We start from the raw sequence: 24,712 nt of genomic DNA on the forward strand, positions 1-24,712 counted from the left end.
TTTTTTTTTTAAACTGAAAGCTTTGCAAGGAGTCTGTCCCAGTAATGTAGCAATAACATGTCATGATGCTGTATATAGGATCTGAATTCAAATTACTGCCCATGCTGGCATGAATTCTGTGACTCTTGTAACTCTTGAGGGGAGAGGGTTTCTTATGCTGCACTGATTGCACTTACTGATTGTATTGACATAGGCAAAATACCTGTCCCTGCATGCAGATTAGGAGAAACCTGAGTTTGTACCTGAGTGGGATCTGATTGTTCTGCTGGAGGGTGAATGAGCGCTCTTATCAGACAGATCTGCTTTAAACCTTAAAAGCCCCTCCTTTAAGTTCTGCTTCTCAGCTTGATGTTTGTGAAGGGACACTGATAATTACTAAAAAAAAAAATTACACTGGGTTGTCAATTAACATCTCGCTTTAAAAACCTCACCAAGGCAGGGTTCCTGGCCCACAGAACTTGCAACTTAAATGAGACCAAGAACAACAGATCAGGAGAGCGAGGATGTGTGAGAATTATTGAGAATGGGGAGGGATTGCTTGAAGAGGAGGATTTAAGGTGCCACTGCCTGGCATTGGTTTAACTTGCAATCACTTGTGACTATTGAGGCCACTCTTAGGGTTAATTTATACATATGCACCTTTTTCTAGTAGCTTGTTGGGTTTTGTCTGAATCCCAGCTTGTGAGCTCTCTGGGACGGGGACCATCTTTGTTGTTTGCATAGCATGTAGTACAATGGGGTTGTGATTTCTGATTGGGGTGGGATTTGAAAGAGGAAAGGGGATATTTGGAATAGGGGATATGGAGCTTGATAGAAGGCACAGAGTCCTGAGTGAAGAAAGGAGACAAAGGGAGCAATCATGATGCATCCTTACATCTGTGAGCTGGGGTACTTCAATCATAAAGCCTGCAGCAAGTTTGTATTTGTACATTCTAACAACTCAAATATGCAGCTGTTAGAGTTCCAGCAGTTGGAGATTCCTGCCTGAACTGTGTTTTCCAAAAACTCAAAGTACAGAATAAACCGCATCGGAGGTATGGGGCACTCCTTTTTCTCTCCTGCCTTGTCTTTTCCTGTGACTCTTGGACTTATTGGCTACTTGGGGTACATCTTGCCTTTAAAAACACCTTTCTGTATTCCCGTTAGTCTCTCTTGTGTACTGCATTTGTTAAATCTCATATGTTTATATTTTTCTTTTTTTAAAGGCTAAATGGAGTTTTTTACGAATACCCCATACAATTGTCATTTAATGACATACTACAGTGCTTAAGCATCTTTGTGCAGAGACAGGTAATATTGATTTCTAAAGCATCCTTCCACATACAGAACAGGTTTGCAAAATGTGTAGTGTCTTCAGGATATTTTGCAACAAATGATAATGTTGAATGCTTTACCTTGGTCACATAAATCACAATAATTTCATTTTTTTAAAGGCTGTGGCTCTAATCTCTTGGTTTATGGTGCTTTTTTTCCTTCATTCTTTGCTTTTTGGCTACTGTTGCAGATAAAACACAGGGCTCCAATATTTTACTTTGTGTGAAATGATTTTGTGGTCTCAGTTACTTTCCCACTAGGCAGGCTTTCAAATCACATCCTCTCCATTGCAATAGTGCCCTTCACAGGAAAAAGGCTAAGGACTTAATAGGCATGGAAACTGCATCAGTTCTTGGATATGGTAGCTGCAAGTCAGGGATGAGGTGTGCAGCAGTGGTGGAGAAACATTGTTCTTTGGACCTAGAGGACTTCAGCACATGGCCATCTCTCTGGGGTCTTCCACAGTAGAAGGAACTTCCGAACAATGGTGGGTGGTCTTAAGCATGTCAGCCCTGATCAATCGTTCAGAGCAGAGGAGGGTAGAGGGAAAAAAACAACCACCAAATCTGGGATGCAGACAGGCTTAACCAAGTCCCTCAGACTAGTTTTCAATATTTTTTTCCAACATTCCCAACCACATTCCTTAATGGAATCTGGCTCAAGGCTCGCCTATGGAAAACCTACACATCTGCTTGAGAAAATGCAGAAGATCATCGAATCGTAGATTAGGGTTGGAAGAGACCTCAGACAGTCATCTAGTCCAACCCCCTGCTCAAAGCAGGACCACCCCCAACTAAATCATCCCAGCCAGGGCTTTGTCAAGCCGGGCCTTAAAAACCTCTAAGGATGGAGATTCCACCACCTCCCTAGGTAACCCATTCCAGTGCTTCACCACCCTCCTAGTGAAAAAGTTTTTCCTAATATCCAACCTAAACCTCCCCCACTGCAACTTGAGACCATTGCTCCTTGTTCTGTCATCTGCCACCACTGAGAACAGCCTAGATCCATCCTCTGGAACCCCCCCTTCAGGTAGTTGAAGGCTGCTATCAAATCCCCCCTCACTTTTCTCTTCTGTAGACTAAACAATCCCAGTTCCCTTAGCCTCTCCTCATAAGTCATGTGCCCCAGCCCCCTAATCATTTTCGTTGCCCTCCACTGGACTCTCTCCAATTTGTTCACATCCTTTCTGTCATGGGGGGACCAAAACTGGACACAGTACTCCACATGCAGCCTCACCAGTGCCATATAGAGGGGAATAATCACTTCCCTCGTCTGCCGGCGTTGCTCTTACTAATGGAGCCCGATATGTCATTAGCCTTCTTGGCAACAAGGGCACACTGTTGACTCCTATCCAGCTTCTCATCCACTGTAATCCCCAGGTCCTTTTCTGCAGAACTGCTGCTTAGCTAGTCAGCCCCCAGCCTGTTGCGGTGCGTGGGATTCTTCCGTCCTAAGTGCAGGACTCTGCACTTGTCCGTGTTGAACCTCATCAGATTTCTTTTAGCCAAATCCTCCAATTTATCTAGGTCACTCTGGACCTTATCTGTACCCTCCAGCATATCTACCACTCCCCCCAGCTTAATGTCATCCGCAGACTTGCTGAGGGTGCAGTCCATCTCATCATCCAGATCATTAATGAAGATGTTGAACAAAACTGACCCCTGGGGCACTCTGCTTGATACTGGCAGTCAACTAGACATCGAGCCATTGATCACTACCTGTTGAGCCCAACGATATAGCCAGCTTTCTATCCGCCTTATAGTCCATTGATCCTATCCATACTTTTTTAACTTGCTAGCAAGAATTCTCTGGGAGATCGTATCAAAAGCTTTGCTAAAGTCAAGATATATCACATCCACCACTTTCCCCTTATCCACAGAGCCAGTTATCTCATCATAGAAGGCAATCAGATTGGTCAGGCATGATTTGCCCTTGGTGAATTCCTGATCACCTTCCTCTCCCCCAAGTGCTTCAAAATGGTTTCCTTGAGGACCTGCTCCATGATTTTTCCAGGGACTGAGGGGAGGCTGACCGGTCTGTAGTTCCCTGGATTCATCACCTTCCGTTTTTTAAAGATGGGCACTATATTTGACTTTTTCCAATCGTCTAGGATCTCTCCCAGTCTCCATGAGTTTTCAAAGATAATGGCCAATGGCTCTGCAATCACATTAGCCAACTCCCTGAGCACCCTCAGCTGCATTAGATCTGGTCCTAGCTGACCTCCTCCCCATACTGTGCTGCCCAGTGCAGCAGTCTGGGAGCTGACCTTGTCTGTGAAGACCAAGGCAAAAAAAGCATTGAGTACTTCAGCTTTTCCCATATAATCTTTCATTGGGTTGCTTCCCCCATTCAGTAAGGGTACCCACACTTTCCCTGACCATTTTCTTGTTGCTAACATACCTGTAGAAACCCTTCTTGTTACCCTTCACATACCTTGCTAGCTGCAACTCCAATTGTGCTTTGGCCTTCCTAATGACACCCCTGCATGCTCGAGCAATATTTTTATATTCCTGCATAGTCATCTGTCCAAGTTTCCATGTCTTGTAAGCTTTCTTTTTGTGTTTAAGTTCCCCAGAGATTTCTCTGTTAAGCCAAGCAGGTCACCTGCCATATTTGCTATTCTTTCTGCACATTGGTTTGTTCCTGCGCCCTCAATAAGGCTTCTTTAAAATACAGACAGCTCTCTTGGACTCTTTTCCCCCTCATATTAGCTTCCCAGGGGATCCTGCTCATCAGTTCTCTGAGGGAGTCAAAGTCTGCTTTTCTGAAGTCCAGGGTCCATATTCTGCTGCTCTCCTTTCTTCCTTGTGTCAGGATCATGAACTCGACCATCTCACCTTCAGCCCCCAACTAAAACCTCTCCAGCGCATCATCAAAGATTTACAACCTATCCTGAAAAATGATCCCTCACTCTCACAGATCTTGGGAGACACACCAGTCCTCGCTTACAGACCGCCCCCCAACCTGAAGCAAATACTCACCAGCAACCACATGTCATACAACAAAACCACTAACCCAGGAACCTATCCTTGCAACAAAGCCCGATGCCAACTCTGTCCACATATTTATTCAAGTGACACCATCTTAGGACCTAATCACATTAGCCACGCCATCAGGGGCTCGTTCACCTGCACATCTACCAATGTGATATGTGCCAGCAGTGCCCCTCTGCCATGTACATTGGCCAAACTGGACAGTCTCTACGCAAAAGAATAAATGGACACAAATCTGACATCAGGAATCATAATATTCAAAAACTGGTAGGAGAACACTTCAACCTCTCTGGCCACTCAGTAAAAGATTTAAGGGTGGCAATTTTGCAACAGAAAAGCTTCAAAAACAGACTCCAACGAGAAACTGCTGAGCTTGAATTAATATGCAAACTAGATACCATTAACTTGGGTTTGAATAGAGACTGGGAGTGCCTGGGTCATTACACCTATTGAATCTATTTCCCTATGTTAAGAATCCTCACACCTTCTTGTCAACTGTCTAAATGGGCCATCTTGATTATCACTACAAAGGTTTTTTTTCTCCTGCTGATAATAGCTCATCTTAATTAATTAGCCTCTTACAGTTTGTATGGCAACTTCCACTTTCTCTGTATGTGTGTATATATATATATCTTCTTACTATATGTTCCATTCTATGCATCCGATGAAGTGGGCTGTGGCCCACGAAAGCTTATGCTGTAATAAATTTGTTAGCCTCTAAGGTGCAACAAGTACTCCTGTTCTTTTTGCGGATACGGACTAACACGGCTGCTCCTCTAAATCAATCATCTCATGGTCACTGCTCCCCAGTTTGCTACCCAATTCTACTTCACCTACCAATTCTTCCCTGTTTGTGAGCAGTAGGTCAAGAGGAGCATGGCCCCTAGTTGGTTCCTCCAGCACTTGCACCAGGAAGTTGTCCCCAATATTCTCCAAAAACTTCCTGGATTGTCTGTGCACTGATGTATTGCTCTCCCAGCAGATGTTGGTGATTGAAGTCCCCCACGAGAACCAGGGCCAGATGAGAACCAGATTAAATTTATTGGGACAGAAGTTGTAGTCATCTGCAAATAGCAAATCATCAAGCTCTGATAACCTGACACTACTTCTTGTGGGGCAAAATCCTCCACTTCCTGGATCAGCGTCCAGATCCTGTCAAGCGGGAAGCAAGGGGAATTATCAAAGTATAGAAACAAAGCTTGGTTTTAGAGTGGTTATGACCTTGCAAGAATATCTCTACTTGAAGATGTTGAAACACATGGGTCCCAAGTAGCTCAGAATGACTCAAACGTTGCTGTTGCTGAGCTCTAAAGCTACCGCTTGGAGCACAGTTGATCTGTTTATGCAACATTACTCTTTTATCTTGGCTTCCAGAGCTGATCCCAATTCACAAGAGTAGACCTGCCTTCTTCATTTTAATATTGGAACTCTCCTCCTTTGAGTTTGTTACTGTTTGGGGATGCATGCTGACGATTCTTGAAGAAAAAGGTGTTACAGCTAACAACTGTTCTTGGAGTAGGTCGTCAGCGTAGGTCTATATTTGATTAAAGCACTAGAACAATATAGAATGGATTAAAAACTGGCTAACTGATAGGTCTCAATGTAATTGTAAATGGGGCGTTGTCATCCAACAGGTGTGTTGCCAGTGTGGTCCTGCAGGGATTGCCTGTGGTCCTGCCCTATTCTATTTAACATTTTTATCAGTGACCTGGAAGAAAACCTAAAATCATCACTGATCAATTTTACGCCTGACAGAAAAATTGGGAAAGTGGTAAGTAATGAAGAGGACAGGTCACTGATTCAGAGTGATCTGGTAAACTTAGCAAACTGGTGCAAGCAAACAATATTGGTCTTAATACAGCTAAATGTAAATGTATACATCTAGAAACAAAGACTGTAGGCCATACTTACAGGCTGGGGGCTTTTATTCTGGGAAACGATGACTGAAAAAGATTTAAGGATCAGGGTGGATAGGCAACTGACCATGAGCTCCCAGTGAGATGCTGTGGCAAAATGAGCTAAAGAGCTAATGTGATCGTGGGATGCATAAACGGGAGTCTTTAGTAGAAGTAGAGAGGTTATGTTACCTTTGTATTTGGCACTGGTGTGACTGCAGTTGGAATACTGTGTCCAGTTCTGGTGCCCACAATTCAAGAAGGATGTTGATAAACTGGAGAGGGGTCAGAGAAGAGCTGCGCAAATGATTAAAGGATTAGAAAACATGCCCTTATAGTGATAGACTGAAGGAGCTCAATCTATTTAGCTTAACAAAGAGAAGATGAAGGCTGATTTGATTACAGTCTAAGAGTATCTACATGAGGAACGAATATTTAATAATGGGCTCTTCAGTCTAGCAGAGAAAGGTATGTAACATGATCCAATGGCTTTTGAAGTTGAAGCTAGACAAATTTAGACTGGAAATAAGGCATACATTTTTGCCAGTGAGGGTAATTAGCTATTAGAACAATTTATCAAGGTGTGTGGTGGACTCTCTATCACTTACAAATTTTAAGTCAAAATTGGCTGTTTTTCTAAAAGATCAGCTATAGGAATTATTTTGGGAAGTTCTCTGACCTGTGTTATCCAGGAGGGCAGACTAGATGATCGTAATGGTCCCTTCTGGCCTTGGAATCTATGAACCATCAGCCCTGCTTCTTCTGTCTCTCTCTCACAGATTGTGATAAGGAAACTGAGCTGATGGAGGCTTGGGGTCATAGGTCCTTATTGTTGGGCCTGGGAGTCTGGTACCTCAAGGGAACACGTGTGTAGCCTCAAGGGTCAAGAGTTTTCTCAAAGGTTCCATCTTTGGAGCTTAGTGTGCATGCATACTAAGCGTGCATCTGTACTGACAGCACAAAGAACTGCAGTTATAGGTTAAATAACCTTTATTTAAAAAACAGCTCGGTACTTAATTATATAAATGGGTTCATGTGAGCCAGTGTAAAACATCTGTTTTAAGTATGTGTTTGGTTTAGGAAGGGCACACAGTACCTGTAAGAGAATTTAAATGAGTGGAATCCATGTGCCTTGTGCAAAACACACACAACCAGTTCTTTGGTTTTAAGTCGTAAAGGGGCATTCAGATCAAAGTTAATCCAACTTTTTTAGATTGTGAATAAACAAACTTTCACAAAACAGAAGATGAATAGAAACTTTTCCCTAATGTATTTATTGTGGGGGTGGGTAGTTTTGGGGAGGGCCTGGGAAGAAGTTCTGTGTTTGCAATGAAAGCCTTGCAAGGGAACCAGAAAGCAAAACTGACTCGGCTATTTTCATTGTCCCAAACTCTGATAAATTCAAAAAAGTAAACCAACAGCATCAATAGTGAAAAGTAAATGGATTCGTAAATTTCTTTAACAGAATCTAAGGAGGCTTAATACAAGTGGGAAATTTTTGGGTTTGTTTTTCTATTTGTTTAAAACATGATATTTAAATGGCAGCGTTTTGTCTTGTGGGTGAAAAGGGTACGTTTTCTCCCTCCCTTCGGCCCCAGATTTTCACAGTAGCAAATGTACTTTTGCACTTTAACTGGCTGCTGGTACATTTAAGTATTATATATTTTTACTATAGTAGTGCCTGGAGGCCCCATTGTGTTACCCGGAGTTCTTTCAATCCAAAGCTCTTGGTAATTTTTACTCTGTGCGAGGTGGTGTCAGGAAATAAATCAGGGGAGACACGGCCGTCGGATTGATAAATGGCTGGCACAAACAGGACAACACGAGTGCTTTCACTTAAAGCTAAACTTTACTTAGTCTCAAGCACTTACACACGTCCGCAACAGGTTAGTAAAACACCCCCAACCCTTGATAATTACCAAAGCTGAGTGTGGCTCTCAAGTGACACAGTGGCAGGCTTCCGGTGGCCAAATCTTCCGTCTGCTGGTGGGGACTGCCAGATGTATCCAGAGCGAGAGTCCAAAAAGAGTCCCCCTACCTCAGACTTTCTCCCCTTATTTATACATGTCCCTTAAAGAAAACTTGTTAAGTAAGCAGTTTAATGGTCAAGCAAGAGGTTCCTTTTGATTATTGATTAACTAGGAGTGGGTTTTTCCAAAGTTTGCAGCTTTGAGGCCCCAATACACATTCCTGGGGCACATTCTGCTCTTCTAAAATGCATGTATCAGCCACTTCAACACAATTCTTATCAGGAAGGACATGGGGTCAAGCTGCCCTTTCTGTGGCACCCAAAGACCGCCTCCCCTCCTGCCTTGGTTAAGCTAAGCCTGCTGACTTGGCTGCTTTTAGCAATAAGCCATAGTGGTTTCAGGCACTTTACTGGTTTGCTGACCTCTCCCCGTACAGTTGGGGGATTGGACCTCCTTGGGTATGTCTACGTAGCTCACAGCAGTGAGCCTCGCAGCCTAGCTCAACAGAGGTGGGCGTCTGAGGCTCCTGCTAGCCCTCTACAAAGAGTTGCATAGACAGCGCTTTGAAGTTGCAGCACTTCCCCCCCCCCCACCCGCCCCCAGCAGACAAAAAGCAGGTGGAGTGAGCATGTCAGTTGTTCAACATAACTTCTGTTTTGTACTTGCGGATCTTAATGTTTAGAGCAGAGGTGTGTGAGGAGAGGACATGCAGGGTCACGTGCAGCCGCAGATTTCTGCCAGGGTTTATATGTCCTGCCCTGAGCCCTGCTGCATACCACCAGAACCTGTAAATTGTGCACTGCCGCCCCCCCCCCCCCATCGTCTCTGGTTTAGAGGAAAGAGTATTTCGGTATGAAGTCTTTGGGCAGGGGCTATCATTATCTGTTTGTACAGCACCTTGCAGTATGGTGCCCCAGTCTGATTGGTGTCTAAATACTATCATAATATAGAGTGACAAAGGAGAGATGTAGAAGTATATTTATTTCCCCCATGAATCTACTTTCTGTTAGGCTTATTATTCTTGAAAAGAAGTAATAGCTACAGTTGTGAGAGACCAACCTAGAGGTTTTTCGCAGGAGTGGGTGGGTGAGATTCTGTGGCCTGCGTTGTGCAGGAGGTCAGACTAGATGATCATAATGGTCCCTTCTGACCTTAATATTTATGAATCTTTAGTGTGTAGAATCTGTGATGTCTCTGTTTAGGGAATGTTTTCTGAAAGGCTCTGTGCTCTTCACTATAAAAGAGCTTGGTACTGCTCTCTGTCTTAGAAATCCAGCTGGAAATTATGACGTGAACAATTGCTTCTGGATATTTTTGTCAGTAAAAATGAAAGAACTCTGAAGAATAGAAATTGCTGTTTGGTGTCTCTCTTAGTGACTGGGATTAGTTTCAAGTGTGCCTCACCTGTGCCCAGGTGATCTGAGCCAGCCCATGAATGCAGTGTTGTAGGGATTCAGAAGGGGAAGTGCAGTTTCTTCTGTCTAGCAGAGCTCTATTCTGATAGGTGCACCCATCCAGCAGGATTTGTGTTAATCTTTTGCAGGGTCATAGTATCATTTTCATAGCCATCCACGTCTGTTTCCACTTCTCATGTTCATCTGTTCCTAGATCGTCCCCATGTGGCAGACAAAAATGGCTGTTCAGTGTCTGTTATAGACCTGCTCAGTCTGCACATCCTTCCCCTCCTGGTAAAGAGGCTCCATGGGAGTGGAACCCATATCATTTTGTTCCTCAGGGATAGGGAGGGGGATACAGGGACTCCTTGCACAGACAAGTGGAACGTGCACCTCCTTTGCAGTATGCTGCGCTCTTCTGAGGATTTGTGCACGGCAATAGGATTGGGGGTGGGGTGGGACCAGAATACAGGGTCTGCCTTCAGAGGCTACTCCAGGTACTGATCTTAATAGCTTGTCCAGAGGAGCTTTGAAGCCACCCTGTGGTCTCTAGTCCCCCCGTTCTCTCCCTCCACCCCCAGTCTGGCTTTGAACGGGCCTCTGGAGTTGTCCCTAGGTGAGAAGAGAGGTTGTATATTTTCTTTGAAGAGTCTTGCTTGGATGAGTAGCTGCGGAGGTCAGAAAGTGGCTCCAAGCCTGGCTACAGGGTGTAAGTTATATTTTAACCTTGGTTGCAAATCCTTTAACAAAGTAGAGGAAAAACTCTTTGGAGTTTTCCACTGAATGCATCCGATGAAGTGAGCTGTAGCTCACAAAAGCTTATGGTCAGATAAATTTGGTAGTCTCTAAGGTGCCACAAGTCCTCCTTTTCTTTCTTTGGAGAACCTGATTTCTCTAAAGAACGTACTTTCGTCATGTGGCACAAAGCCGTGTAAAAGAAAGCAGCCCCATTTTTCAAAGCACAGCACTTCTGCAAGCTTACTCAGGGAGAATAAATTCTCCCCACTTACAAACTGATAGTTGTGAAGAGGTTCTAGTTACAAGTTGCATTCTCACAACGACTACCCACCGACCTGTGGTTTGGCTGTTGGGTTAGGTTCACCCACTAAGGAGGCAGCAGCATTCCTGATGATGTTGGCACCTCCTCGGCAGATATTAATAGTAGCATGTCCTGGGCGCCTGCTTCACAGTTTAACTGTTAGTTCTCCAGCTCTCTACCCCTCTTCTCGCAGAAGAGACGTTTCTAACACTGACAAATCGATTTATCTGGGTATCAAGAATATCTAGAGTTGTTGTTATGCTTACAAAAAATTTGGAAGGGATATTAAAGCTCATGCTCTGGGGCTTAAGGCAATCCATAACTGTTAGAGATCAGGGTGAGGCCTAATGTGAGGGGCAGATGATCACCTCCGCTCCTGCGGAGTTATTGCACCTTCCTCGGAAGAGTCTAGTACTGGCCACTGTTGGAGAGAGGATATTGGACTTGGTGGCCCTTGAATCTGTTCCAGTCTGGCGATTCCTACGATCCTGGGGCACTTCTCTTGCCTTTGAGATCTCTGATTCTTTTGGAAACTCGTTCCTCACCCTCATTTCTCACTGGCCTGCTATAGAGTCCCGGGCAAGCAAGGAACCACTCGCCTTCATGACAGATTCTCTCTCTTTGCTTTGCCTGCAGGCCAGAGGAAGGTACTATGTTTCTCCTCTGAATTTGCTCTTGAGGATTTTGCCTAATCTGAAAGTAACTTCAGTAAGAAACCAACAGCCTGATTTCCCAGAACTGTGCATTTATCTTGCTTGTGCAGTAACAAAGATGATGCATACAGTTAGATGCTTAGCTAGCCACTTGTGCATGGTATGTGACTGCACAGATTAGTCCTGGAGTTTTGCCATTGCCACTCAGTTCTGAAACTCAAGAGGTGGGGATGAGAGCCAGTGGCACACTGCAGAGAGCGCTCATCCTGTGGAGGAAGGTATGCTGCAGGAAGCAAGTCCTCTGTCAAAGAGAAGGCAGGCAACTCAGTGTGTGGTCCCACAGAAGGCCATGGGGTTGGTGCCAGCTTGCAGCAATTGTTTCCCACAGCTTCCCACGAAGCACAGCAGCTTTACTTCAGAGAGATGAGCGAGGACTCTAAATTTTCAAGATCCCATAGGCCTCCAGGCCCAGTCCATGAACACTCTCCACGTACATACCCGTCCTCTTCATAAGAAAATATCCAGAGCCACAGACTTGTCTCCGCATTCTGGGTTTTTTTTGGTTTTTTTTTTTTTTTTTGCTCAATGCCTTGTAATATGTTTACAGTTTTTGTTTTAACCTGATCACTGCTAGCGTACTGAATGTACTCTGATTTGGCACAAGTACGTGTACTTCCTGCATACGCGGAAGGAAGTTGTTTTCCTGGATTTAGAGTGACCCAGATGTCTTTTCAACATGTCAAGTTGACCTTGCGGAGATGTGCGACGACAGGCTGTAATGTGGGAATAGATAGAGGAAGACGAGCTGGGGTGGAAAGATAGATTTGTGAGTCATTGGCATGGAATGATAGGTGAAGCTATGGGAGGGCTGTGATTACCTGGAAAAGAGTTAGGGGCTGAGGGTGGATTCCTGATGAACCCCTACAGAAGTTGAGAGGAGAGGACTGCTACCTATAAAAAGGGAGGCCCTAGAGGGGTGGACAGAGGTAAGAGGAGAACCAGTGAGGGGACAGTAATGGAAGCCAAGGGACAAGAGGATGTTGAGAAAGTGGGTTCTGTCAAGAGTGTCAAAAGCAGCAGAGCAGAGGCTGATGAGGATGGAATAAAGGACTTGCTCTTTGATCAAGAGGAGATGGTTTCATTGGAGTGGTGAGGCTCCAGGATTGAGCAGGTGAGGTGCTCAAGGCAGTGGTTGTAGATGGCGTATTCTGTGAGTTTGGAGGTGAAGAGTAAAAGATGGAGGGGGAAATGAAGTTGAGGGGCTGCTTTATGAGGCTAGGAGAGATGAGGCCATGCCTGTTTTGTCAGGGCAAAGAGCCCAAAGAGTGTGAGGGGTTTTAAATGGTGAGAGTGGGGGTAAGCAGGATGAGGAGGTGGGGGAGGTTAGAAGTGGAGAGCAGATGAGAAACCTACATGTTGGTGACAGAGGATGGAGGAGATCAAAGGTGCATCTTGGAGAGACTCGAGGGATAGTCTGCGTTGAAGAGAGCCGGGTGGAGATTTGGACTGGCAAAAAAAAAAGTCATTAGAATTAACAGATTAAAGGGTGTGAAAGGGGCAAAGGAGGTGAGTAGTAGAGGTCAGAGAGAAAGAACTTGGAAACTGAGATCTTGTGGAAGGAGCAATATTGAGCAAAGAACAGATCAAGCAAGCGGCCATTCTGGTGAGTGGGGCAGTTGATCGAAAGTTGGAGATCAAAAATGGTGAGTTGGTTGGAGGCCAGGGTTTTTCAGATGGGATCTCCACATGGAAGTTGTTGCCACAGCAGAGGATGGGAGATTGACACCTGGATCTTCCTCATTTCCTCTCCTCGCAGTGTTGAAGATGGTGGAACAGGAAAACGAGAAACATAAAGACTATAGCAGCTGTAGCTGTGATGTTCAGCAAGTGAATTACTTCCCCCCATTTTCTTCCTGATTTTGTCCACTCCCATAGCTCAGTAATTTAGATTGTAAATTCATCTGTGCTGGGATTGTCTCATTTTATTTGTAAGGCACTACGTACACCTGCTGTGCTGTATACGTAACTGGTTCTGAAATCATCTTTTCCGCATTTATTTCTGATAGTTGGGTGGCCTGAGAGCCCCACCCATAATATATTTTTCCATGTGTGGGGCTTGAGGGGAGTGACCAGGTAATGTCCTACATGGAATTATCATGTCTGCGATTTCCAGTATCCTCTGACAGCTTTTTAATGCCAATCCGAGGAATGCTTTTCAAGCCACAGTGAAAATCTTGTAATTTGGGTGGGTAATATGGAACACCACAAAATAAAACCACAAACAACCTATGTGGAACAGTACCTTGTGCCTTGAGAATTATACTGGGGGGGCATAGCTACAGCTTCAGTGATAAATGGGAAAGTATGTCCTTTCCCTGTGTTTATATCCTAAGCCTGGCTGTGGTCACAATTGGTCTACATTACAAAAGTCATCACACGCTTTAGCATGATTCTCGGTTTCTTCTCAAGTATTAGAAAAGCTGCGTAAATGGATTTCTGTACCTGGTAGCATGTTGTCCCACTGCTGGGTCACAGGGCAACTCTGAAATCACTGCTACTAAGAGTATGTCCACACTGCTCACATTACAGCATGGCCGCGCTGTGATGTGGGCAGTGTAGACACACCTTATTGCTGGGGGTCAGCTCTCCCAGCGATTTAAAAAACAAAACACCACCACCCCTAATGAGCGGTGCGCTCCCGGCGAGAAAGCGCTGTTTATACTGGTGCTTTTCAGGCTAAAACTTTTGTCACTCAGGGGGGTGTTTTTTCGCTCTCCTGAGCGACTAAAATTTTAGCACTGAAAGTAGCAGTGTAGATACAGCCGTAAAAAAGGAAACTGGTGGTTCTTTGATGTCCTTGGTGTATTCCCATTTGTGTTGCTGAGCCAAGGGGCCCTTCTAGAAGGACAGTACTCGTTGGTACTGCATGAGCTACCAGCAGGCACTGTATGTTTGGAGCAGAGGGTTGAAAAGGCCTACGTAACTCCAGTTTCTTCCTTTGGGTGGCTAGCTGCAGATGTAGGGCCTGTCGCTCTCTGTGCACAGACTGACTTTTGGTGTGTGTCAGATAGAGGACGTATCAGATATTAAACTGATAAGAACAGATACTACACTTGATCTTAATAGTTCAGCTAAATTGTGCCATAGCACACTAAATATTTCCAGTGATCCAGAGATCAGTTAGCTATGGCAGATCCACTTTGTAAGGATCTGGTTAAGGTCAGGTTTAAGTGGTATGCATCATACTCCTTCATGTTCCCTTAGGTTGAATCACACACTCGCTGTTTGTTTTGCCTGCGGGAACCACATTCCCTGGATTGCTGCCTGGATGTAATTGTGTCTTGGGCCTGTACCAACAGCAAGCGGAGTGGAGGCTCAATGTCTTCTTCACAGCAAAGGCCTTATGAGCCAAGTCTCTGGATCTGGCATCAGCTCAGCATCATAAGAATGGTCATGTTAATTCAGACCAATGGTCCATCTAGCCCAGTATCCTGTCTTCTGACAGCAGCCAGTGCCAGATCCTTCGGAGGGAATGAAGAGATCAGGGCAATTAGCGAGTGATCCATCCCCTGTCATCCAGTCCCAGCTTTTGGCAGTCGGAGCTGTAGGGACACCCAGAGCATGGATTTGCCCCCCTACCATCTTGGCTAATAGCCACTAATGGACCTATCCTCCATGAACTTACCTCATTCTCTTTTGAACCCTGTTATAGTGTTGCCTTCGCATCATCTCTGACAGTGAGTTCCACATGTTGTGTGAACAAGTACTTCCTTATGTTTTAAACCAGCTGCCTGTTAATTTAAGTGGTGACCCCTGGTTCTTGTGTTATGTGAAGGGGTAAATAACACTTCCTTATTTACTTTCTCCACACTATTCATGATTTTATAGACCTCTGTTGTATTCCTCTTTCATCGTCTCTTTTCTAAGCTGAACAGTCCTAGCCTTTTTACTCTCTCCTCCTGTGGAAGCTGTTCCATAAACCTCATCATTTGTGTTGCTCTTCTCTTTATATTTACCAATTCTAATGTATCTTTTTTGAGATGGGATGACCAAGAGGTGTGGGCATACCATGGATTTATATAGTGATATCATGACATTTTCTATCTTCTGTATCCTTTTCCTAATGGTTCCTAACTTTGTTAGTTTTTTTTTTTGACTGCCATTGCATAATGAGCAGTTGTTTTCAGAGAACTATCCATGATGACTCCAAAATCTTCTTTGAATGGTAACAGCTAATTTAGACCCCATCGTTTTGTATATATAGTTGGGATTATTTTTTCTAGTGTGCATTACTTTGCATTTATCAACGTTGAATTTCATCTGCCATTTTGTTGTTCTGCCTCTGTGAAGGGATTTGCAAAAAGAAAAGGAGTACTTGTGGCACCTTAGAGACTAACCAGTTTATTTGAGCATGAGCTCACGAAAGCTCATGCTCAAATAAATTGGTTAGTCTCTAAGGTGCCACAAGTACTCCTTTTCTTTTTGCGAATACAGACTAACACGGCTGTTACTCTGAAACCTGTGAAGGGATTGAGTAGGCTGCCTTGGGCTTCAAAGCTGGGCAAGTTGGGAACTTGCTACCAGATTATCATGCTTGTAGTTCTGAAATCTGTGACTGCTACCAAGCAGAAGCATTGAAGACCCAAGAACCAAGGCATCAGCATAGATGTGCTAAGGCTGACTTCAGCTTTTAAATGAACTTAAAAGACTTTTCATCAGAAACTGTAGAACATTGGTAAGGGATGCAAAAGGACACAAGGAGATGGCCAGCGGAGTCAAGGACAATAAAGAATAGGGTTCTTTTAAGTATATTGGGAACAAAAAGGAGTCCTAATAGTGATACTAACCCAGTTCTTGATGGAAATGGTAGAACTGTCAATAATGCAGGAATGTTCAATAAATATTTCTGTGCGGTATTTGTGAAAAAGGTAAATAATATAAACAAAGGATCATTAAATACTTTCCATTTCAACAGTAACTGATGAGAAGGTTAAACAGCAGCTATTAAAGTTAGACATTAAAAATCAGCAGGTCTGGATAACTTGCATTCAAGAATTTTAAAAGATCTGTGGAGGAGCTCTCTGGACTGTTAATGTTGATTCTCAGTAAATCTTGGAATACTGCAGAAGTTCCAGAGGACTGGAAGAATGTTGTTACAGTATTTTAAAAAGGGTAAAATGGACAACCTATATAATTATAGCCCTGTTCAGTGTGACTTAAATCATGAGCAAAATAATGGAACAGCTGATATGGGACTCAAGTATAAAGAATTAAAAGGGTAATATAATGTCAGACAGGATAGGGTTTATGGAAATGTATTTGTATTATCATAGCACCCTAGAGCCAAGCCCCAGTCATAGATCAAAAAAAACGAGGGTCCATGTGGCACTTTAGAGACTAACAAATTTATTTGGGCATAAGCTTTTGTTGGCTAGAACCCTCTTCATTGGATGAATGGAGTGAAAATACAGGAGCAGTTATAAATATGTGAAAGGTTTGGGGGTTGCTTTACCAAGTCTGAGGTCAGTCTAACGAGTTAAATCAATTAACAGCAGGATACCAAAGGAGGAAAAATAACTTTTGAAGTGCTAAGAGAGTGGCCCATTACAGACAGTTGACAAGAAGGTGTGAGTAACAGTAGGGAGAAATTAGTATTGGGGAAATTAAGTTTAGGTTTTGTAATGACCCAACCACTCCCAGTCTCTATTCAGGCCTAATGTGATGGTATCCAGTTTGCAAATTAATTCCAGTTCTGCAGCTTCACATTGGAGTCTGTTTTTGAAGTTTTTTTTGTTGAAGAATTGCCACTTTTAGATCTGTTGTTGAGTGACCAGAGAGATTGAAGTGTTCTCCTACTGGTTTTTGAATGTTATGATTCCTGATGAAACCAGTCATGGATCAAGACTCCCTTATGCTAGGTGCTGTACAAACACAGAACAAAGAGACTGTCCTTGCCCTCAAAGAGCTTACAATCTAAGTACAAGACAAGAGACAACAAATGAATACAGACAGACCCACGGGGGGCCGGGGGGCAAGTCGTTTATTTTTGATCTTGTCCAACTGGATATCTTTTTGTGAAGATTACACTTTTGTTTGATAATGGTAATAGTGTTGATGTAATATACTTAGACTTCTGTAAGGTGTTTGACTTGGTACCTCACAACATTTTGCTTAAGAAGATAGAATAATACAAAGTCAATATGTAACATATTAAATCGTTCAAAAACTTGTTAACAGTTGATAGGTCTCAAGATGCAGTTGTAAACACGAAATCATCTAGTGGGTTTCTGCAGAGTTTGATTCTTGGCCCTGTGCTTTTTAATATTTTTATAAATGATGTGGAAGAAAGTAAAATTATTACTGAAAGTTTGCAGATGGCCCAAAGATTGGGGGAGTGGTAAATAATGGAGAGGACAGGTCATGATATAGAGCAATCTGGATTGCTTGGTAAGCAGGGCATAAGCAAATAATATACAGTTCAGTATGGCCACGTGTCAGGTTGTACGTCTAGGAACAAAGATGCAGGCCTTCCTTACAGGCTGGGGGACTCTATCCTGGGAAGAAGAGACTCTGAAAAAGGCCGGGGTGGGGCATGGTAGATAATTGGCTGAACATGAGCTCCCAGTATGACGTTGAAGTCAAAAGGGCTAATGCCATCCTTGGATGTATAAGAGGAAATCTCAAGTAGCAGTAGCAGTAGGGTGAGTATATTGCCTCTGTATTTGGCACTGATGCAACCATTACTGAAATATTGTGTCCAGGTCTGATGTCCGCAATGTCACCAGAATGAGGGTGAAAAATTAGAGAGGATTCAGAGAAGTGCCACAAGCATGACTGGAAGACATACCTTTATAATGAGAGATTCAAGGAGCTCAATCTATGTAATTTAACAGAAATCTGACAAGCCCGCTATTATTATTCTAGCACACAAAGGTATAAAAAAGTCCAATGACCGGAAGCTGAAGCTAGACTAATTCAGACTAGAAATAAAGTGCAAATTTTGAACAGTGAGGGTAATTTAACCATTTGGAACAACTTACTCCAAGGGTTGTGGTGGATTCTCTATCACTGAAAATTTTCCACGGTATACATCTGTTTCCACGGTATACATCTGATGAAGTGAGCTGTAGCTCACGAAAGCTCATGCTCAAATAAATTGGTTAGTCTCTAAGGTGCCACAAGTACTCCTTTTCTTTTTGAAAATTTTTTAAATCCATATTGGATGATTTTCTAAAAGATCTGCTTTGGTTCAATCACAGCTATTGGATTTGAGCAGGGATTAATTCAGGGAAGTTCTGTGGTCTGTGTTATGCTGGAGGTCAGACTAGATTATCACAATGATCCTTTTGGTCTTAAAAGCTGTGAATCAGTGCCAGGTATTTTCAGAATGCCAAAGAAGGTTGGCAGACTGCATCCTATCTACTTGACATTTGCATAACATCCCTGTAGCAATGGCAGCTATTGCTTACATGGAAAAGTAGAATCGGGAAAGGCTATAGTGTGTTATATGTTTCAACTTCTAAAAAATGCAATTGAACAGCTGGAAGCAAAGAGGGAAAAGCCAACACTATGTGATCAGCCATCTCTCTGGGGACACCAGTAAGCGCTTCATGAGTCACAGTGTGAGCGAATCTGTCCTTGGTCTCTAATGAGAATCTCCATATTTCCTAATGGTATTGTCAGGCCTGCAATGTCAGGAAGACCCTTATCCTGTATTCTGACCAAGTCACTCTACCTCTTGGCTTCGACACAGACTACTTCTGCGCTGATTCACTCTGTAGAAGTGCAAAGTGATTCTCCTGTGCTCTAGAAAGCCAGTCAATGTGAAAGGTTACTCTCAGAAGTGGAGAAAGTTTTCCTCTGTGGGCAGTGGATAACAATCTATGTTCCGCCTCCATATCTTCTCGTTTGGGCTATTCGCTCAGCGTCGTCTTGTCTTCAGTCGAGCTGCACCTGTCTGCCATCTCAGCATGTCACTTGCAGTGGATGGTTCTGCGACCTCCAGTTGCCTGACAACCTCCGGATTTTGAAAGGGCTGGTTGTTGTCTTCTGAAGGTTAGAGGATCTGTCGTGACATGGAACCTTGACTTGGTGCTGACAAAGATGAGGGATTCAGCTTTAGAGTTCTTGGGCTACTGCTCCTTATTCCTCCTAGTGTTAAAATCAGCATTACTAATCTGGGGGAGGAGTGCGTTGTGTGCTTCAAGGGTTGAGCCTCCTTTCTCCTCATTCCAGGGGGACGAACTTGCTCTGTATCCTCATCCTAAGTTCTTGCTAAAAGCAGTGTCCGAATTTCATCTATCTCAAGTGGTTTATTTCCCAGATTCCTCCTGTAACCTCACTCCATATCCAAGGTGCCCAGAGAAATGTGTGTTTCTATTTTGGATGGGGATAAAACAATTAGGAATAGATTTCTTGTAACCTTTGGATGATCGGTGGAAGGGAGATGCCACTTCCATTCAGCACCTGCCTAAGTGAATTAGGCTGTACGTCAAAAATAATGTACCTTAGCGAGGGTGACAGCACCTGCGTGACTTAGTGCTCACTTTACTGGAGCTGAGATAACATTAATGAAATCCCTGTGAAATGTTTCCATCATAGAAATCTGCAAGGCTAATCACTGGGGTTCTAATCACATCTTTGTGCAGCACTACTCTCTTAACTTTGGCATCTTGATCTTATACTATGAGAGAGCAGTTCTGTGATCCATGATTAGTTAGAACTCATCAGCCTACCTTCCCTGAGGGCTGAACTGCTGGCTAGACTCACACAAGCAGGACAACGCAGAGGCTGCCGTGGAGTGAAGATTAAGGTTACTTATGAGAAACGGTGGCTATTTTAAGAATGTTGCCTCTGCATAGTCTCACTGCTCATCTACCTTCCCCTCTTCGTATGAGTTCTGCTTACACAACGCTCTGGGGGTTAGTGGTAGGAAATGAGGGAGTGGGGACTGCACAGTCCTTTATAACCTCACCTCTGACCGACTGGTGCTGCAAGAGGCTGCTGGTGCCGTCCAGACAGGCTCCCGAAGGGTCCTACCGCAGCAGCCCGGAGGAGTACATCCCACAAGCATGAATGTGTAGAGGCACCAGTTGCAGTAATACTAACTGTATTTTTCTGAGCTTGATTAGGGTAAATGTTAGCACACTGGTGGCACCCCAAGACCCCAGCCAGGATTAGGGCCCATTGTGCTTGGAGCTGTACAACCATAGAAACAGACAATCTCTGCCCCAGAGGGCTTGCAATTAATTGCATTGTGCTGTACTATAATACAAGGCCTCACTACGTAAAAGGCCATTGTTTATAAGCCTATGTCCGATGCCCTTGCATTATGATTAAATATGTCTTAACTTTCTTATTTTAGGCCAGAAATCTTCATACAGGAGAGTTGGCTGCTGTAAAAATTATCAAGTTAGAGCCAGGTAAGTTTTGCATTCTTTCCCAGTACTGTTGGGAGGCACGTGCTCTGTCATTAAACACTGCCATTTCCCCTGTATGTTTGTTTTCACACAGCAGTAATAGGGCATTTGCATTTTATTACCATTCGCTGAAAAAAATGGTGGTTGCAGTAGTTTCAATGGTTTGGTTTCAGGAAACGCTGCAGAATTATTTAAAGCATGGTACACAATCACCTTTGGTTATTTCCTTTTTGTTGTTTCTCCTTCTTTCTTGTCTCTTTTATCTATCAGCTATTAATTTATAACAGTACGGTTTGTTTTATTAGTTTAAAGGCAAGAGGCATTTCTCCCCTCCCCCCCCATAAATTGTTACAGAATAGCCTGTACATTAATGTCTGTTTACAGAGCTAGTGTTCAAACCTCTCCTGCAGGCACACCTTCCCCCCCCCTCCCCCCAAAAATACTCTATGGGAGAGGCAGACAGGAACAGGCAGTGTTGCTGCCTTCCATCTCTCTTGTCCTTTCCCTCTTGTCCCTCACCTCCACCAAGCTTCCTGCTAGGGATGCTTTTCTGGGCAGCGATGACTTCCTGTCCCAGTTCCTTTGATTGCAGCCTCCTCGGTTCCCATGGTCTGCGTGAGTCATTGTGTGAGAGCGGAGAGGTAAGGGGGAGTGCAAGTTCAGATTGAGGGAATTGGCTAATACCCATCTAGCTGTGTTAGGAAAGACCGTCTCTCTCACCCCTGCATGTTAATGTGCTGCCATTTTTCTATCCTGGGCTGATGAGAGCGCTGTAGATTTTCTCCTGTCACCACCCTATCCCGGTGCAGGAGAAGATAAGTCATTGCCCAGGATACCTGTTGATCTGAAGACTGACCTTGAAGTCCTGCAAGGAGAGGTGAAATCAGGAAGGGTGTCCACAATGGAAATTGGGATGAGACAATTAACCTATTCCTGGAGTGTGAGAGAATTCCAACTCCTCTCCCAAAATGTAATCTGTATCACCCCTGAGTGCGCAGTGTTAATATCCCACTTTTTGCTCCCCTCTTCACTTTCAAATCCCTCCTTATAATTATCTTCCACGTATCCTTTCTATGTTTGTCACTCCACAACTTGCTCAGCCTGATCTCTTGCCCCATGTTTTGTGTGGGATGCAGGACCTTCTTTGCTGAAAGCTGCAACTCTGCAATGTGCTCTTCCCTTACACCAAAGTGTTTTTGTGGCCTTCAGGGAAGGAGTACAGACTTTAGAGGGGTGATGGGGGGGAGGCGGGGAGTGAGTGAGTGTGTGTGTGTGTGTGTGTGACACACAGAGAGAGAGCACATGCTCGTGCTAGTGAGTAAGATGTGGATTTTATGTTTGTTGTTTCCTGGATTTTTTTTTTTTAACTGCAAGGTACCCACAAGTTGTGAGCAATGGATATCTAGAAATTAAAATGTATTTGTCTGCAGAACCCATCTTAAAAATCAATAAGGCCTTCTTGAAGGTCAGGCTAGATGGTCAAGATGGTATTTGTTCACACAACGCACAGTCAACCTGTGGAACTCCTTGCCAGAGGTTGTTGTGAAGGCCAAGACTATAACAGCATTTAAAAAAGAACTAGATAAATTCATGGAGGATAGGTCCATCAATGGCTATTAGCCAGGATGGGTAGGGATGGTATCTGTAGCCACTGTTTGCCAGAAGCTGGGAATGGGCAACGGGATGGATCACTTGATGATTTTCTGTTGATTCCCTGTGAAACACCTGGCATTGGCCACTGATGGAAGACAGGATACTGCGATAGCTGGACCTTTGGTCTGATCCAGTATGGCCGTTCTTTATGTCCCTTCTGACCTTAAGGTCTGAGTCTTCTGCAAATGCAGCCCAGCGCATGTCTGACTAGGTTTGGATGATTAGAACTCTATTCTAATGGCTGTGGCTCTGACTCAGCCCCTGCATCGTTTTACATAAACACCTTAATTCTAGTAGTCGCACTCTCGGAGCCCATTTATCCCAAACTAGAGCTAATTACCTGCTTAGATATTGGAGAGGTAGAGAACTGGGACCCAGGAGACCTGGGTCCTTTTCCCAGTTTTGTTTCTGTCTTGCTGTGTCACCTTGAACAAGTCACTTCACCTTTCTGTGCCTCTTGTCCTCTCAACTCTTGCTGATTTCTCTGTTCAGACTGTAAGCTCTTTGGCACAGAGACGGTCTCATACTTTGTGTCTATACAGTGCCCAGCACAATGGAGGCTTGACCTCAGTTGGGGCCTCTAGTTATGTGCTGCTACTCGCAATTGTTCATTGGCAAAATAGGAAGTTCTTGTTTACACATGTAAAATGCAGCTAGGGCTCTTTCTAATTATGTGATGTTAAAGGAGAGGAAAACAGAGTCAACGTTAGTTTATACATAGATTCTGGTCAGCTTTATCCACCCACGTTTTCTTTTAGATAATACATCAAGAGGCAGTAAATCTTTCTTCCGACACCCTCCGCTGATGTACCCTAAATCGTAACCTCAGCTGGGGGCGTCACACTTACTGCAGAGAACAGGTTCTGCTGTCAAACACAAGGCCTGTGGATTGGCAGATGAGGCCCAACAGGTACTGCCGGCCTGTAGTGAGAGAGTTAAAGGCCAAATTTCAGAGTAACAGCCGTGTTAGTCTGTATCCGCAAAAAGAACAGGAGGACTTGTGGCACCTTAGAGACTAACAGATTTATTTGAGCATAAGCTTTCGTGGGCTACAGCCCACTTCATCGGATGCATGCAGTGGAAAATACAGTAGGATGATTTTATATACACAGAGAACATGAGATAATGGGTGTTACCATGCACACTGTAATGAGAGTGATCAGTTAAGGTGAGCTAATACCAGCAAGAGAGAAAAAAAACCTTTTGTAGTGATGATCAAGATGGGCCGTTTCCAGCAGTTGATAAGAACGTGTGAGGAACAGTAGGGGGGAAAAATAAACATGGGGAAATAGTTTTACTTTGTGTAATGACACATCCACTCCCAGTCTTTATTCAAGCCTAATGTAATGGTGTCCAGTTTGCAAATTAATTCCAGTTCAGCAGTCTCTCGTTGGAGTCTGTTTTTGAAGGTTTTTTTGGTGTAATATTGCGACTTTTAGTTTCCGGTATAGGGTGGTGTTTATGTGACCATTGCTTATTAGGACTGTAGTGTCCAGGGAGTGGATGTCTTGTGTGGACTGGTCCAGGCTGAGGTTGATGGTGGGATGGAAATTGTTGAAATCATGGTGGAATTCCTCAAGGGCTTCTGTTCCATGGTCCAGATGATGATGGTACCATCAGTGTAGCGCTAGTAGAAGGCAGGGCAGTGTTTTTTATGGAGAAGAGAGGGGTGGATTCAGCCTACTATGAATGCAGTAAAACTGTCCCCCTTGAGCCCTTAGGTTTCTGCTCCTGATCCAGATGAAATAGACCAGATGGTTGTATGTTTTTATGTGCTGCTTGGAAAGCTGTGAGGCAGGGACTTAATCCTCTGCTGTTAGAGGGAGGTGTGGGGAGGGAAAGAACCTTCAGAAGCTAGGGATTGTCCCTGCCTGTGCACTTCACTTTGAGTAGCCGAGTGAAACATACAACCACCTGACCCATTTCACTGCTGCTTACAATACTACTGTAATTAGCAATGGTGATTATAGCTTTGTAAATTTCACTGTACTGCTAGCCTGACTTGCCTCAGGCAAGTGACTTCTATTCAAGTTTTTTAGATGATTACAAACCATTGCTAGCATGAGTTCCTTCTTAGGAGGTGCTTGCACAGACTGCTGGTGAAGACCTTGTGGGGGTATTATTTTTAAGGCTGGATTACAGTATTTCTTTATTCTATGAAGTGTTTGCTCACATGGCCTCAATGATGCAGTCTATTTAGAATCATAGAATCATAGAATATAAGGGTTGGAAGGGACCCCAGAAGGTCATCTAGTCCAACCCCCTGCTCGAAGCAGGACCAAATCCCAGTTAAATCATCCCAGCCAGGGCTTTGTCAAGCCTGACCTTAAAAACCTCTAAGGAAGGAGATTCTACCACCTCCCTAGGTAACGCATTCCAGTG

General features: G+C 43.9%; 2 protein-coding genes and 1 pseudogene across 4 annotated transcripts in view; 1 reads left to right on the plus strand and 2 right to left on the minus strand.

Moving 5' to 3' along the window:
• The window catches only part of ATL1 (atlastin GTPase 1), an 80,670-nt gene extending 72,443 nt beyond the window's left edge, over positions 1-8,227 (minus strand). For 2 of the 3 annotated variants that reach the window (XM_048852131.2, XM_048852129.2), the window contains exons 1-2: positions 8,122-8,227; positions 6,395-6,499 (exon numbers count right to left, since the gene is read on the minus strand). The gene's annotated coding sequence lies outside the window, so the exon portion shown is untranslated. The remainder of the gene's footprint in view (positions 1-6,394; positions 6,500-8,121) is intronic. The other variant, XM_048852130.2, reaches the window with a different exon arrangement.
• The window catches only part of MAP4K5 (mitogen-activated protein kinase kinase kinase kinase 5), a 90,207-nt gene that overhangs the window by 4,876 nt on the left and 60,619 nt on the right, over positions 1-24,712 (plus strand). Inside the window, exon 3 of the mRNA XM_048852133.2 lies at positions 20,623-20,680. Coding sequence (XP_048708090.1) covers positions 20,623-20,680 — 58 coding nt within the window. The remainder of the gene's footprint in view (positions 1-20,622; positions 20,681-24,712) is intronic.
• LOC125639247 (U2 spliceosomal RNA) lies at positions 14,310-14,393 on the minus strand (annotated as a pseudogene).

The sequence above is a fragment of the Caretta caretta genome, chromosome 6 (assembly GCF_965140235.1).
Source record: "Caretta caretta isolate rCarCar2 chromosome 6, rCarCar1.hap1, whole genome shotgun sequence".
Lineage (NCBI taxonomy): Eukaryota > Metazoa > Chordata > Testudines > Cheloniidae > Caretta > Caretta caretta.